The following is a 17,544-nucleotide window of genomic DNA, read 5'->3' as shown; positions in this document are numbered from 1 at the left end:
GTTATGTACGACGCTAGGAGTCCCTGCCTCGCTGCAGGACAACTGTCCCGTACTGTAATCATGTGTTCAGTACGGGACAGTAGTTCCATGGAGAGGAAGGGACTCCTAGCGTCGTACATAACTACGATGCCGGCCTTTATGGGCAGTGATAATGAGCACCGATCGAGACAGCTCATTTATCGGCGCTCATTTGCTCTTTTCACAAGGAGCAATGATCGGTTGGTTATCCATCATGTCGGCTGGACATCTCAATGTTTACACAGGGAGATGTGCTGCCGACAACGATAATATATATTATATACATACTAATAATATATACGATCAGCCAATTAATGAGCATTTGCCTGATCATTGGCCCATGTAAAAGTAACGATCGCTTGTCCCCATACATAACCGATCATTGCTTCTTGTGCAAGGAGCAAACAAGGCGCCGATCAATGAGCAGACTCGTTGATTGGCACTCGTTTTCACTGTGTATATTGGCCAGTGTAAAAGGACCTAAACTCTCTTGTGAGGCTGGAAATCTGGATATTTACATTGTGGCTTCCCGACAGCTAACAGCTTATTGCGGGGACTACTAGCAGTGAGACCCCCCCCACCCCCACTTGTATGAGGGGAAACTGCTAAATTAAAATTAATTAGTAATTCCACCAGAATTCCCCCCAGCTACGCCCATTGCTTATATATATACCTATTATGAGAGATAATTCTATTATAAAGGGGAGCATTCCAGTACTAGAACACCAAATGCGCTGAGAATTCAAGTTCCTCGCCGTTTTCCTACAGCCAGTCAGCAGACACAGGCTATTTTAGCCATCCTTATGAGAAAAAAGTCATTTGGGGAATATTGTGCCCTATCATCCCAATACAGGATCCCTTAACAGTGCCCGTAATCTGTAAATATAAAGAACAAGGGATGTCATATTCCTCTCAGTACACTGAGCTGATGTTTAGGAAGGGCAAAATGGGCAATTTCCCTGGGGCCTCCACAACCCTGTTCCCCACAGCCCTTCCCTGCTGCAAGACATAAGTATTAGAAACTACTTAAAGGGTACCACAAGAATATAATATAAGGGGAACCAATATGGTGAAGAGGCTTCTACCAAAATTTTGACTAGGGGCCTCCACCATTTTTGAATCGGCCCTGGTAGTGCCCATTTTCTGCTCATCATTCTGGGAGGGGATTTAGAATTTGCTGCAGCTTCCCTATCGCTCATAGAGTGCTATTGGAGTAATGGATTTAGAAGAGGGATTTACTGATAACGTAATTCCCTAACATAATTTTGAAAGTTGAGCTGAGGTGAACCTATTCTAACAAATTCCCAGATAGACCAAGAAAATAATGTGCTAATGATTCCATTAATGAGACGTTCAATATCTCCAGCATTACAAGCATGAACTTGATTATGGCCGCACCTTAGTCCTGTCCGGCGCAGTATAAATATGTTACACGCTGCGTACACACAGACTCCGTCTACGCGATTTGCTATGAGATCCCTGTCAGCAATTGAAACAAGAAAGCGGGTGAAAATATCAAGAGGCTGAGGGCTCATATCCACTCGGGACTCATTATAACCATTCTTTATCTCGGGGGATTCCTGTAACTAGACGGAAAAGGGATTTCATTCATATTGTAATATAGGATAAGAATTATTGTATTGTTCTCGGTCATGTTCTCGGCCGTCATATATATATATTTATTATATAAATGGTGCTGTACTAAATCCACGTGACCACTATGAGTAATTGATCGGCACTGTAGGAGTGCAACACCCGCTGTACTGGGGGATGGGGTGAGGCTCTATACAGAGGGGAGCACATGTACGGGCTTAGTTGTAGCTTCCATACAGCATAGGGTGGCAAAAAACTAGAATTATGCAATAAAAAATAAACAAAGTGGAGTCTTTACATATAATAATTTTTATTTTGTGAGGATCCTTTAATAACATATTAAAGAGGCTCTGCCACCACATTATAAGTGCCCTGTCTCCTACATAATGTGATCGGCGCTGTAATGTAGGTGACAGCAGTGGTTTTTATTTAGAAAAACAATCTATTTTCACCAAGTTATCACCTATTTTAGCTTTATGCTAATGACTTTCTTAACGCCCAACTGGGCGTGTTTTACTTTTGACCAAGAGGGCGTTGTACAGAGAAGTGTAGGACGCTGATCAATCAGCGTCATACACTTCTCTCCATTCATATAATCAGCACAGCATGTGCTGTCACTTACACCCACATTAACGTTACCGAAGTGTCTTGACAGTGAATAGACATCACCTCCAGCCAGGACGTCTATTCACAATCCCGACAGTTCGGTAACGCTTGTGTGTGACTTACAGCACAACAAGCGTGATCTCGCTGTAAATGATAGCACAGCGTGATCTCGATGTGCTGTGCTGTAAGTCCCACACAAACGTTACCTAAGTGTCGGGATTGTGAATAGACGTCCTGGTTTGAGGTGATGTCTATTCACTGTCAAGACACTTCGGTAACGTTAATGTGGGTGTAAGTGACAGCACACGCTGTGCTAATTACATGAATGGAGAGAAGTGTGTGACGCGGATTGGTCACTGATTGGTCAGCGTCATACACTCCTCTGTACAACGCCCACTTGGTCAAAAGTAAAACACGCCCAGTTGGGCATTAAGAAAGTCATCATAAAGCTAAAATCGCTAATAACGTGGTGAAAATAGATAGTTTTTCTAACTAAAAACCACTGCTGTTACCTACATGACAGTGCCTATCATATTATGTAGGAGATAGGGCACTTATAATGTGGTGACAGAGCCTCTTTAAATAATTTGTTGGGCCAATTGTAAATTTCATGTTTGCTACTTGCCGGTATTATACTGCATATGGTTTGCATACAAAATATTTAACATCGTGGTCAAGGCACTTTGCATGAAGAAAAATAAAATCACATAGACAAAAGGCCTCATTTATGAAAACTGTGTAACAGGAGAACCAGCTTTGTTGTCCATAGCAACCAATGACTGTGCAGCTTTCATTTTCCCAGAGCAGTTAAGAAAATGAAAGCCAAGTTCTAATTGGTTGATATGGGCAACAAGGCCAGGTTTTCTATTAGACAGTTTTCATAAATGAGGCCCAATGTTTTTATAGCAGAGCGCATACCATATATAATATGTTAACACGGATTTCTGCCGCAAATCTTGTAAAAAATACCGGCAGATTTGCCATAGGCAAATCTGGTGTAGATTTTCAGAAAATTTATGGCAGAAATCTGCAGCAGGTACTCAGATTTCTGCCACGGATTGGCCAGTGGATCCGCAGATGGGTTAGTCCTATTGTATTTAATGGAGCTAATTCGCTGCTTTTCAGCCGAGAATCCATCAAAATAATGAATTTATGAGCAGCGCGATCATTATTCTACGCTGATGTTTTCCTAAGGATGTGAATGGGGTGTAAAATACATTTCTAATATACTATATATGTTTCAATTCCTCAACATTTTCCAGCTCTGTTTGCTGTCAGTGATTAGAAACAGTCCTGAAAACACATTCAGACCTAATACTTCTTACAGCTACAATAATATATATCCATTCTAGATAATCCTCTGTGATACCTTGATTTGCAGGAATCAATCAGGATGGGAGAGATTTCTTGTGCTAATGATGTAATGTTCTTTTACAGCCACATACAAGCCTGAGATTATTATGTGAAATGGCAAACATTGGCCAACAATAGACTCAGAAGTAGTGGAGTCATGTTCTCGGCCGTCATAATTCACTATCAGATACCAGGAACATTACACCTCCTAAATTGTGAAGTGTGAATTTTAGTAAAGAAGAAATAAAGTCAGGTATATATTTTTTAATAACACCACAGGCATAGCTGGTGGGAGGGGGGGGTCGGTTCAGGCAGGGCATGTCACCCAGATACTGGGTGGCTATGTTTAGATAAAGGGCTAGGGCAACTAGCTCTATGACGCTGTCCAATATTGTCGGCGACTTTGGCTGCGACACAGGTCGCACGTCCAAAGATCGCTGTATACATCGTAGTAATGTAAGTGAATGTGGACGCATTGAGACCCGCAGGTTACCACAATCCAAACTTTTTGGATTTCTTGTGACTGCCAAATTGTAGTTGCGGCAACTAAGGGATCGCAACGCGGCCACATTCACTTACATTACTGCGATGTACTGTACACATCGATCTTTGGACGTACGACCTTTGTCACAGCCAAAGTTGCCGTGTAGCCCTAGCCTAAGAGGCTATCATATATGCTGAATAACTGGCAGCCCCACAAAAGGTGAACAGTGCGGTCACACATGTGCGGTGTACATACCTCTGCTAGCTTGGTTTCACATAATGTGTTAGAACAGGTTTATATCCTAGAGCCAGTGAGAGAAATAGCATCCTCAAGTCAAGCAAATGTCAATATCACACAGAGCTTTATAAAGTATTAATTTGGCATGAACAGCAGCTGAAACGTACCGGACTATCAAATATTCTGAACTATCGGACAGTAATCACATTTGTAATAAGAGGGGTCTCCTTATTGGTTATTGCTGCTCAGTCTCCTGCAGGGGCGTAGCTATAGGGGTGCAGAAGTAACTGCCGCACCCAGGTCCTGGTGCCTGAGAGGGTCCAAAGGCCCCTCTGCCACATGAGAATTATATAAATGGCACATAGTAGATGGGGGGGCCGTTACAGATTTTGCATTAGAGCCCAGGAGCTTCATATTATGTCTCTTAAGGGATTCCAAAGTATTTTTCAGGTCTATGGAAACCACGGCTGGACTATGGATTCTGGATTAAAAGTACTCCAATTTATTAGGGAATTGGCAGCTATATAACGCTTTAAAAAAAACTTTAAAGTAGGAGCTTTAATTTAAGGTTTCAAAGCAGATCTAACATTGAAAACACCAACATTATGCTTGTGTATAGGTTTGACAATATTTTTGTTCAGGGTGGAACACTGGGTGGGGACGTGTGATTCACACCTGAACGCTGGACCTGGTCAAAGTGCCATTCAAATCCATATTTATCGTAGCCCTGTTTTATCTACAGGTGTGTTTCCTAAATAAACAGGGAGAGGTGGAAATATTACAGGACAGCCAGGTCTCCTTAACTGAATTCAGGTACACAAAGGCACCAGCTTAAAACTATTACTATTAGAATATAAACGGGGTGGTCGTCACATCACAGACAGCTTCTGAGACCCCCAGTCAACAGCTGAATTAACAGAGGGAAGTTGTCGGCTTCTTATTTCCCCTGCAGCAGCCGCTATTGCGTTAATGTGGTGTTACATGCGGCCATTCTCCACTCTGACTTACAGAGGGGCGGTCCTGAATGTAGGACCACCCTCGAGGATGTCGTATGGTCCTGATGGGACAACCCCCGAAGTATAGATTTCTCATAAGTAGATGACGTGCATCTGAAAACACTGTGGCCAATGCACTATTGTGGAACATTTATGTATACTATCACAGAGACATAGTCTGGCACAATGGAAGAATATTTAATTTTTAGGACCCATTTTAAGTTGAGTTTGAGCTTGGTCCAGATTCAGCAGCTGTAGTCTATTCAATACAAGCAAGCAGAGACCTGATAACCTGGGGCAACCTATTTACTATGGGCGACACAACCAGTTTTCATTTGCACTTGCACTTGTCCTCAACTTCCTTGTTACTGTTTTACAATAGTCTGTGTCTCATTTAGTGAACCAGACCCCTTCATTAGACCCCAAAATTAATTCAGACCCCAGACAATACATGGTCCACTATGAAGCAAGGCGAGTGTAGTGTTTTTGTTTTTTAATTTTAAACCTATTTTAAACTATCTAGACTATCAGATTTTGCTGCAGATCTGCAGGTTTTCTGCTGTAACATATCCTCAACAATAGAATTTGCGTGTGGATTTCTTCTTTCCCATTAAATTCAATGAGAAAAATCTGCATTAAATCTGTGCACTTAAAAATCTGCACCGCAGGTTAGTTTCTGCTTTGAATATTTGTTTAAATCTTATCCACTTTGCTGCTACTGTTTTCCACTGCGGAATTTCCGTCTGCAAATCCGGAAGGAAAATCTGCTGCAAAATCCAGTACATGTTAACCTAGTCTAAAATGTAACATTTGGAAATTTTCAATGATGGAATTTTCTAATATTTTAGCCAAAATATTCCAAGCCTGGTCTAAACAAAATCGCCAAGACGACTGGATAATTGGTCCTGGTAAATGGACCTTCCTACTAGCTCCATGTGCCTTTGCCAGGCAGGAGCGAAGACCCACTGGATCAGATCCAGCAGGCAAGAGAAGTATAAAGGTTTCCAATAAACCTCTCCTCATTGTTGGATCCAATCTGGGCGTTGGAAAAAACAAAACTGGACATCAAGTATGATGCACCCGAGCTGGACGATAGCTATGGACTTGTTTAGTGTTCTAGTTATATTTTCTTTATGTAACAACACAGTACTATAGATAGAATGAAGTTACCTTGTAAAACATGGTAGCGCTGGTCTATGGCGAGCTGATCCTCGGCTGTGGACAACGAGGATCCACTGTCCGATGACATGTTGTAGACCTCATAGGTGTGGAGACCAGATGAGTCTGTAATAGAGACAAATGTACTGCTCAGCTTCACATTCACTGCATAATGCAAAACGTAAAAGAAAAAAAAAAGTGCATTATCAGCATCAAGAACGACAGATCTCCACCCTTTCTGCCCTTTGGCTGTTGTAAATGTCTAGATAAATATTCTCATGTATAAAACGAGAGCAAATAACAAGAGAGAACATTCATGATCATAGCAAGCACAGGTCGCAGATTTGACGTAAATCTCAGCTTTTGCATTGCAACTCTGCGCTGAAAATCTGCGATGTGTGAACTCAGCCTTACATGTCTAATCTCAGTTTGCAAGTCGAGGTGACAAAATAAAATGTATTTTATAGTTACTATAGATATTAGCTCTGTTAGGAGGGAATTATGTTTTCTTCTGCCTCGCTACCTCGAGATCATGATAACCTCATCACCTGCATGCATTGATGTGGTGTCATTGATATGTACTTATACTCGTTTTGCTAAATGAACAGGATCCAGCAAAGGGTGTATTTAGTTATACAGCGGATAGGTTACATAATACAGGCCCGAGCAGGTGGTGAAGGTTTTATAACCCTGAGGAAGCCGTACAGAAGAACCTGCAAGATCTCTGCATCGTGGTTCCCTAGGTAAGAAATATTAGGGGTGTTTCGGACATGGACCCTAAGGGTATGTGCACACGAGAAGTGGCTTTTACGTGTGAAAAGACAGACTGTTTTCAGGAGAAAACAGCTGCCTCGTTTCAGACGTAAATGCTCCTCTTCGCATTATGCGAGGCGTCTTTGACGCCTGTAATCTTGAGCTGCTCTTCATTGACTTCAATGAAGAACGGCTCAATTTACGTTGCAAAGAAGTGTCCTGCATATAATGTATATAAGTGCCCCGCATATAATGTATATAAGTGTCCCGCATATAATGTATATAAGTGTCCCGCATATAATGTATATAAGTGTCCCGCATATAATGTATATAAGTGTCCCGCATATAATGTATATAAGTGTCCCGCATATAATGTATATAAGTGTCCCGCATATAATGTATATAAGTGTCCCGCATATAATGTATATAAGTGTCCCGCATATAATGTATATAAGTGTCCCGCATATAATGTATATAAGTGTCCCGCATATAATGTATATAAGTGTCCCGCATATAATGTATATAAGTGTCCCGCATATAATGTATATAAGTGTCCCGCATATAATGTATATAAGTGTCCCGCATATAATGTATATAAGTGTCCCGCATATAATGTATATAAGTGTCCAGCATATAATGTATATAAGTGTCCCGCATATAATGTATATAAGTGTCCCGCATATAATGTATATAAGTGTCCCGCATATAATGTATATAAGTGTCCCGCATATAATGTATATAAGTGTCCCGCATATAATGTATATAAGTGTCCAGCATATAATGTATATAAGTGTCCCGCATATAATGTATATAAGTGTCCCGCATATAATGTATATAAGTGTCCCGCATATAATGTATATAAGTGTCCCGCATATAATGTATATAAGTGTCCCGCATATAATGTATATAAGTGTCCCGCATATAATGTATATAAGTGTCCCGCATATAATGTATATAAGTGTCCCGCATATAATGTATATAAGTGTCCCGCATATAATGTATATAAGTGTCCCGCATATAATGTATATAAGTGTCCCGCATATAATGTATATAAGTGTCCTGCATATAATGTATATAAGTGTCCCGCATATAATGTATATAAGTGTCCTGCATATAATGTATATAAGTGTCCCGCATATAATGTATATAAGTGTCCTGCATATAATGTATATAAGTGTCCCGCATATAATGTATATAAGTGTCCCGCATATAATGTATATAAGTGTCCCGCATATAATGTATATAAGTGTCCCGCATATAATGTATATAAGTGTCCCGCATATAATGTATATAAGTGTCCCGCATATAATGTATATAAGTGTCCCGCATATAATGTATATAAGTGTCCCGCATATAATGTATATAAGTGTCCCGCATATAATGTATATAAGTGTCCCGCATATAATGTATATAAGTGTCCCGCATATAATGTATATAAGTGTCCCGCATATAATGTATATAATTGTCCTGCATATAATGTATATAATTGTCCTGCATATAATGTATATAAGTGTCCTGCATATAATGTATATAAGTGTCCTGCATATAATGTATATAAGTGTCCCGCATATAATGTATATAAGTGTCCCGCATATAATGTATATAATTGTCCTGCATATAATGTATATAAGTGTCCTGCATATAATGTATATAAGTGTCCCGCATATAATGTATATAAGTGTCCTGCATATAATGTATATAAGTGTCCTGCATATAATGTATATAAGTGTCCCGCATATAATGTATATAAGTGTCCTGCATATAATGTATATAAGTGTCCCGCATATAATGTATATAATTGTCCTGCATATAATGTATATAAGTGTCCTGCATATAATGTATATAAGTGTCCCGCATATAATGTATATAAGTGTCCAGCATATAATGTATATAAGTGTCCTGCATATAATGTATATAAGTGTCCTGCATATAATGTATATAAGTGTCCTGCATATAATGTATATAAGTGTCCTGCACTTCTTTGCCGAGGCAGTCATTTTACACGTCGTCGTTTGACAGCTGTCAAACGACGACACGTAAATGACAGGTCTTCTGCACAGTACGTCGGCAAACCCATTCAAATGAATGGGCAGATGTTTGCCGACGTATTGTAGCCCTATTTTCAGACGTAAAACGAGGCATAATACGCCTCGTTTACGTCTGAAAATAGGTCGTGTGAACCCAGCCTAACCCCGGCAAAACCTGAATTTTTATCCCACAATGCCCCATTTAACCACAGTGCTAGTCACAATGCCCCCAAGTTGCCCCAGAGTCAGCTATACAGCCCCCTGAGATAGAACTAGTCCCCCAATACCAAACAAAATGCTCACATTTACATTTAGGCCTCCTACACAATTTCCACACGTTTTCTGCTAATTTTTTCCGCAGTGGGTGGATGAGACTGTAATATGCTGCAGAATGTCCGCACAGATATTCTAATCATAAATTCTGCAGCATTTCTGTTTGATGTGCAGGAGGCCTAACAGTCACTGTGCCCCCAGTCATTATAAGGCCCTGTTCACATCACGCTGTTGCTCTCTGCTTGATATGTATGCAGAGAAAAGCTCCTGATGTACACCTACGACAGAGGGCTGCGCCTGCGACATGTCCGACTGTATAGGCCAGGAGTGGGAACCTTTTTTCTGCCGAGGGCCATTTGGATATTTATAACATCATTCACGGGCCATACAAAATTATCAACTTAATAATTAGCCTGCTATGTATGGTCAAACATGTAATGAACTCACCCCTAATGTGACGGCTGAAACGGCTTCTCTTTGGTGCGGCGTGTGATGTTCGCCGGTATTGATGATGTTGCTACTGTGTCGGTCAGTCTGGAGCGCAGTCATCTCTTTGGTAAGTTTTGAAAAGAACTCGCAGCAGTAAGGCTACATTCACACCAGCGTTGTTGCGTTATGCATCAGTGTGCTTTGCGAGTGGCATACGTTTTTCATGCACTCGCAAAGCACATCTATTTATTTTTTTCAATCGAATTGAGGCGCAAATCACGCACCACACCCGGATGTGCGCGGTGCGTGGTTTTCACGCACCCATTGAATTCGATGGGCACGTAGGTGCGTGAAAACTCAAGCATGTGTGAACGGCCCCAAAGAAATCAATGGGTCCATGTGCTGTGCGTGATTTCCATGCGTATTCACGCTCGTGTGAATGGGCTCTAAGTTGTTCCAACTTACATAAAAAGGGGTTTTCCTATCAGGGACATTTATGACATATCCACTGAATAGGTCATAAAAACAGATGCAGGTCCCACCTCTGGGACCCGCACCTATCTCTAGAACGGGGCCCTCTAAACCCCATTTTACAACTCTGTGTTCCTCCTGATTTCTGACCATGATGAAGAAAACAGCGTGGCTCGCTGAGCTGCGCGGTTTCCGTAACTCCCATAATAGTGAATGGCAGTTACAGAAGAAGCGCAGCATGCGAGTTACGCTGTTTGCGTAACTACTATTCATATCTATGAGACTTACGGAAACAGCGAGCTACGCTTTCTCCATTTTTGCGGTCAGAAATCACAAGCTTCAGTGCAGCACAAAGAGGTAGAACAGTGTTTAGGGGCCCCATTCTAGAGATAGATCTAGGACCCATAGGTGGGACCCGCATCTAAAGGACATTTATAACATATCCTTTGGATATATCATAAATGTACTTGATGAAAAAAAAAACTTTAAGTCACTTGGACCTCACTTTGAGTAAGTAGGGGGCGCAGACGGAGCCAAGGAGGGAATGACACGGTGGCAGCGGTGGTCAGATTGAGGTCAGGGCGTGCTGTGACAGGAGTGGACCAGTCCAGTCACCTGACCTCACAACACTGACGTGAGCTCCAATGACGGGACTGTGCCGGCCCTGAGTGGACCATTCCGTCACATGACCTCACGTCACTGATTCGGGTCAGGTGACCGGACTGATCCACTCCTGTGCTGGCACACACCGACCTCACTCAAATCGCCGTTGACGGAGCCAAGTAACGAATGACGCTGCAGCAGCACGGTCTGATTGAGGCCAGGCCGGACCAAATGATGCCGCGGGCCTAATACGGATGTTCCCCACTCCTGGTATAGACAAACAGTGGTATACGTCGCCCATTGGGTTCCATTGTAAAAACTTATATCGCGCAGTAGATTTCTTTTGACTGTGTACAGTTGTGTGAAATAGCGTAATCTACTACGCTGATTTATACTTTTTTGTGTGTCGTATACCAACCAGACCGAGGCCAAAAGGACACTCTTTTGGCCTTCGTCGGGTGAATGGAGCTCTATGGGTATGCTGAGCGTATATGTCAGTAGCTTCTCCAGGCGTACACGCTAAGCGTAGATCACAAGTGATCTGTACAGGGCCTAACACCCTTTCAAACTCCTGCCACAAGGAGAAAAGTTACAAGCATGCTCCTGCACTATTGTAACGTTAGGTTCTTATGCGGCTCTGTACAGGACAACATCTTCCCAGATGAAGCAATCTGTGATAGAGCACCTCTGCCGGGACAGAAGCATTCTGTCCTGGGGCGGCAAAAGGGTCCCAATAATTCTGTACATTTGGGATAGCATGCCGCACCTCAATAGGAACCGAGGAGCGCTTCACAGGAGAGGCCCACCTTATAGTTAGAGGAGCACTGTTCAAAACCACAAAGGGTTAAAATAAGATTTTCAATATTGATCGTCTTAAGCCTGATTTCTGCTGGCATTGCAGTTTTAATCCCATCAGCTTAAAGGATTTTTAAAGGTCTAAACCCAGGTTGCAGTGCTCGGAAACACTCACACCTACAAATCAGGAGCTCCGTTCTGCTTATTAGCTGATTTGTATTCAACGCTACCAGAGCTTTTTGACCAGGTGTACAGTATACTAAAGCCCTATAAGCAGGCACCAGCAGTAGGTGGCTGTCCTAGAATATTTCTCTGAATGGTCACCTAATAGAGCTCTAAGGATTTACTACAAAAAATTATGCTTCGCTTTGCCCGCAGGATATGTTGCCATAAAGACAAGTAAAAACTGACCAGCTTGGGAGACATAACTAGTTAATCAAGATAGGATTCCATCTGAGCGTGCATGTGTTCAATGGGGAGAAGGTAATAAGCCGCGGAAAGACTCCTCTGGCAGTGGCTTATGTGCCCTGGGAACAAAGGATCGAGAATGTTGAAAACCAACATGCATGATCTTTATCTTCCCCGACGTCTGCTGTCGGGGGCGAGTCGGGACACCCCATACAGATTAGTCAGATGGTCCCGCTGAAATCGACTGATTCAGCCGACTTTCATCCAATGTGTTTGGGCACCTTTAGATACAGGGCTAGTAATGCTCACAATGCAAACTGACCAAATGGTACAGTGTAGGATGGGGTACAGCACTTAATGGGGTTGTCTGGTGTGAAAACCCATTTTCAAATACCTTATTATCGAATTTTAGTAAATAAGGAGGGTCCCGCATTCAGGACTCTCACCTATGTCGCTAAAGCAGACAGGGGCTGCAAAGAGCATCTCTCTCGCTCTCTCTCTATGGAGGATCCAGCACATCTATAGATTACATGGACAGGCCATACATAGATTTAAATGTAATGCATCATTTTGCCTGTAGTGGCGCTGTAGGAAAATTTAGCACTTGCTGCAGGGTTCTCCCACTGATTACAGCTGATTTCTGGGGGGTTCCAGCAGCAGGATACTCTGTAATAAATGTATCATTGTTAGACCTCTCTAACAAAACTGAATTTGAATAGTCCAAAGTGGACAACCCCTTTAAGGTCTGTAATGGAGCTCCATACAGTTGTTTTTTACTTCTGAGTATTATGTATATAGCTATTAGGAGTCATTTACAGGATACCAAGAGGAGCTTTTTGTTATAAAACATAGGAAGGGATGAGGCCTTTGCTTTAATTTGGATGCAATATATTGTGAAATTAGGGATATGGGATTAAACATTTTGCATGTGTTCACAGTCAATCATTTCCTTCTGTCTACAAGATGTTATTTCTCGACTTGGCAAACAAGGACTCTCCTTCACCTTGAGGCTTTTCCCTCAAGTCTTTTATCCACTAAGTGTCAATGACAGAACTTCTCTACAATGACGTGCACATCACCACTAATAATGACCTCATTCTCCTCTTTACTGTTCCTTTTTCACAGTCAAATCCACCCACTCCTTGTAAAAGGAGGAAATAAAAACACATGTAAACACTGGAAGACTTCAGAAGACCAGACTAAAGTGTAACGCTGGGTTCACACGAGCATGTTACGTCCGTAAAAGGACGGAACGTATTTCGGCCGCAAGTCCCGGACCAAACACAGTGCAGGGAGCCGGGCTCCTAGCATCATAGTTATGTACGACGCTAGGAGTCCCTGCCTCGCTGCCGAACAACTGTCCCGTACTGTAGTCATGTTTCCAGTACGGGACAGTAGTTCCACGGAGAGGCAGGGACTCCTAGCGTCGTACATAACTATGATGCTAGGAGCCCGGCTCCCTGCAGTGTGCTCGGTCCGGGACTTGCGGCCGAAATACGTTCCGTCCTTTACGGACGTAACATGCTCGTGTGAACCCAGCCTATAACTAACCATTGCTTAGATTACAATCCATCCATAAATGGAATAAAGTCTATCAGAAAACAAGCACAGAATGGGGTTAGATATGCAACACATATCAGGAGATGATAATTTGATGACATTTTCATAACTAGATTGTCCACTTGCGACATTCCTTTTTTGTTTTAAAGATCCCCCAATGATTAGCTGATCACAGGGTCTCCCGCTGCTGGGACCCCCAGTAATCAGCTGTAATCTGTGGAGGAATCTGACAGTAAAGGCCCTTTCACACCGGTCAAACGAGCGTTCACAGAACGCTCGTTCACGTTAATTGCCCTGTGTAAACAGGGCAACGATCAGCCGATGAACAAGCAAATGCCCTTTCATCGGCTGATTGTATGGTTTTAAATGCCTAAACTATTATCGTCGTTGGCAGCACATCTCCCTCTGTAAACAGGTAGGCGCGCTGCCGACATGATGGATATGTACGGGGACGAGGGATAGGAGTTACGACCAGTCGTCCCCATACTAGCTCCTTGTGAAAGGAGCAAACGAGCGCAAATCAACGAGTTGCCTCATTGATCAGTGCTCGTTTAAACAGCCCATGTCGGGCCATGTACTATCACCTTAAGTGTTGAATTCCCCTACAGCACCACCACAGGAGAAATGAAGCATTACAATGGGCTGTCAGTGCTATGAAGGGCCATGGAAGGTCCTCCAGAGCAAGAGTAGTTCTGTATTCTGCTCTGGCTAACAGATGAAGGTCCTGATCGGGGGACCCTCCTGCTATTAACTCAGAGCTCCCTGATAGTGTATTGGAAAATCGGTTTACTAAACCAAACGATCCCTTTAAATAAAAAATGTATTTGTATATCATCACTTCCATAACAATTCACGAAAAAGTTCGTTATTCTTTATTCTTAGAAGGTGAATACATACAAAATACTTAAGGGGGATTTATCAAATGTTCTACGCCAGTTTTCTGACATAGACAAGTCGCAAATGGACCAGAAGTTGCAAAAGACGTTTAAGCCGCCAACGAAATTTAAGCAGGGGCTAAGCAGGGGCAACGAAACTTAGGCGGGGCTAAGCAGAAGGGGGGGCACCCCCGGCCCAACACATTTACTATCATTTCTAACAAAATTATAGGGAAAATCTAAGTAGATTTAACTTTCTGGCGAATGGACAGCAGAAGGCAGCATGGTCTCTTTATCAATTTTCCGCAACTATTTTCCTGCAGGCTTCATACTAAGACTGGGCTACTTGGTTCTGTAAGGTTGTATATGTGCCATACACCAGCGGCTCTAGATGCACAGTGACCCACTTTGCTAAATTAAAGAATTAAGCATCGACGATAAAAGGGAGGATGTGATAAGACAACACTGTCCTTTACAGATTTCAGTGAAGGGAAGGCTTCTTCGCTCTTTTCATCTAACCACACCATAATCTAAAGCTATACTGGTCAGGAATATACACCAATACTTGTAACACCAATGTTCACAACTACTATAGTACTATTGCATGAGCACCTCCAGATCTAAAGAAAGAGGTTAACCGTCAAGTTGTAGTAAATTTTGGAGGATAACCCCCATCTAGCACTTCTAAAAGTCTGTTTTTAGGCTTCCTAAAAAGAAACAAATATGTTTACATGTTTTAGTGCATGTTAATGGGGCATCGTCTGTAGAACTAAACCGCACGTCACTGTCACTTTTTCATTTTATTGGAGTGAGTCACCTGGGTGTCTCTCAGGAGCGAAATCTAAAAAAAAAATCTATTTTCATGTGTCAGCCAACAGGTTTCTACAGCAACTGTCCACACCATAAAAAAAGTAATATTTGCTTTGCACTGCCGACAAATTTCTAGAAATGACAATTATATAATGCCTGTTATGTCAAAGAACTCTCCAACTACTTATGTTATTGTAACTTATTATTATTATTATTATCCACCATACACAAAAGTAGCAAAATGTTGCAGAAACAATGTAACCAAAGCCAGATAATAGGGAGAGCAAACACCACCCGGGGGCCTTAGGCGGGCCGTCCCCACTCCCTACCCTACTGTAGTTTGGTAGAATGTGTGCCGGCCCCAGGAGCTGAGAATCACCTTAGACCTCAATCCAATTAAAAATACAAAAAAATTCCAACTGTAAGCCACATGCAATAATAAATATAAGTTGCAAAACTGTTGATGTTATAATATTTAGTTTGCATTTTGGGAATATGTATTCAGCTCAGCCACTTTAAAGGGATTTTCCAGCCAATAAAATTAAAGGCCTATCCTCAGGATAGGCCATCAATAGCTGATGGGTCGGGTTTCGACTCCCGTGACCCCCGCCGATCAGCTGTTTCGAAAGGGGTGCAGCGCTCGTATGAGCGCTGCTTCCCCTTCATTTCTCCTTGCTCACTGTGAATGTTTGACACACATTTAGCGGCGATTCACAGGTATTGCAGCCTTTTCACTCATTGAAGTGAAAGGGAGAAAAGGCTGCAATACATGTGAAAAGCCGCTAAATGTGTGTCAAACATACGAGCGCTGCACCCCTTTCGAAACAGCTGATCGGCGGGGGTCACGGGAGTCGAAACCCGACCCATCAGCTGCGGCCCATCCAGATCTGGTAGCAACTCTCCTCTTCAATACGGCTGGAAGCGTCTGGTTGCCAGGACGACCGGTACCCGCTGAGGACGTCAGGAATGGCGGCCTATTTAAAGTGGAATACTCCTGCCATGCCTTGCCTGCAGATCAAGGTACAGTACATCGTTTGTTTGGCTATTGTTCCTATTGGACTCGGTTCCTGACCTTATCCTCATTCCTGGATTACGCTTCCGTTTCACTCTTTAAATTTGTTGCTTGGTTCCTGTGGTTCTACTCCTGGCCTGAATCCTAACTACAGTTCTGTCACCCTCCGGCTTGCTACATCCAGACTACTATCCCGTTTACGATCCCAGCTACGTTTCTGACGTTGCTACAGCACAACTGCCACCAACCAGTGACGATACTGGGGACTGCGACCTGGGAATCCAACTGAGCACGTCCCAACCTCCTTGTGGAGGTTAAAGGGCTTATGTGGGGACCAAAAATTATTAGCAGTGTACTTCCTGCAGTATGTGGGTACACTCGCTAATATACATTCCGGTCACGCTGATTCTGAGATTTTTAAAGCGCTGCCGGGGGACCGGAAGTCTAGTTGCACAACCTTCTTTGATGATGATACAACTCTTTGTCATGTGACCGGCCCCGCTGTACTCTATGTAATCGATGTACTACTGCTACTTCTTGTACATAGACTACAGCGGGGCCGGTCACATGACGAAGAGTCATATCGTCATCAAAGAAGGCTGTGCAACTAGACTTCCGGTCCCCCATCAGCTCTATAAATATCTATGAAAATCTCAAAATTAGCGCGACGGGCGACTGGAATGTATATTAGCGAGTGTACTCACATACTGCAGTGACTACACTGCTAATAATATTTGGTCCCCACATAACCCCTTTAAGGGTGAGGAACAGCGAGTTTCCTTCAACTCCGCACCCAGTCTACCCAGCACCAAAGCATTTTTGCATCTCTATGATATTTATAAAAAGAAAACCTACAAAAAGCTGGTTCTGAAATCCTCAGCACGTGTTATATGCAAGGAGATGATTCCTGTTATGACATGCCCCAGTCACATGGTTCATTGTGAAGATTTTCCAAATGAATTTATCTTTATTATTTTTGAATAATGAGAAAGACAGGGCAGGATTAAGGGTATGTGCACATGATGAGAGGCTTTTACGTCTGAAAAGACAGACAGTTATCATGAGAAAACAGCTCCCTCGTTTC

General features: G+C 42.5%; 1 protein-coding gene across 3 annotated transcripts in view; it reads right to left on the bottom strand.

Moving 5' to 3' along the window:
- Window positions 1–17,544, bottom strand: part of SYNE2 (spectrin repeat containing nuclear envelope protein 2) — a 257,014-nt gene that overhangs the window by 217,595 nt on the left and 21,875 nt on the right. For all 3 annotated transcript variants that reach the window (XM_075843762.1, XM_075843764.1, XM_075843763.1), the window contains exon 2: window positions 6,457–6,570. In XM_075843762.1, the coding sequence (XP_075699877.1) occupies window positions 6,457–6,535 (79 nt within the window). In that variant the 5' untranslated portion in view covers window positions 6,536–6,570. The remainder of the gene's footprint in view (window positions 1–6,456; window positions 6,571–17,544) is intronic.

Source organism: Rhinoderma darwinii, chromosome 12, assembly GCF_050947455.1.
Source record: "Rhinoderma darwinii isolate aRhiDar2 chromosome 12, aRhiDar2.hap1, whole genome shotgun sequence".
NCBI classification, from domain to species: Eukaryota; Metazoa; Chordata; class Amphibia; order Anura; family Rhinodermatidae; genus Rhinoderma; species Rhinoderma darwinii.
This window is presented reverse-complemented; position numbering and strand designations above follow the sequence as displayed.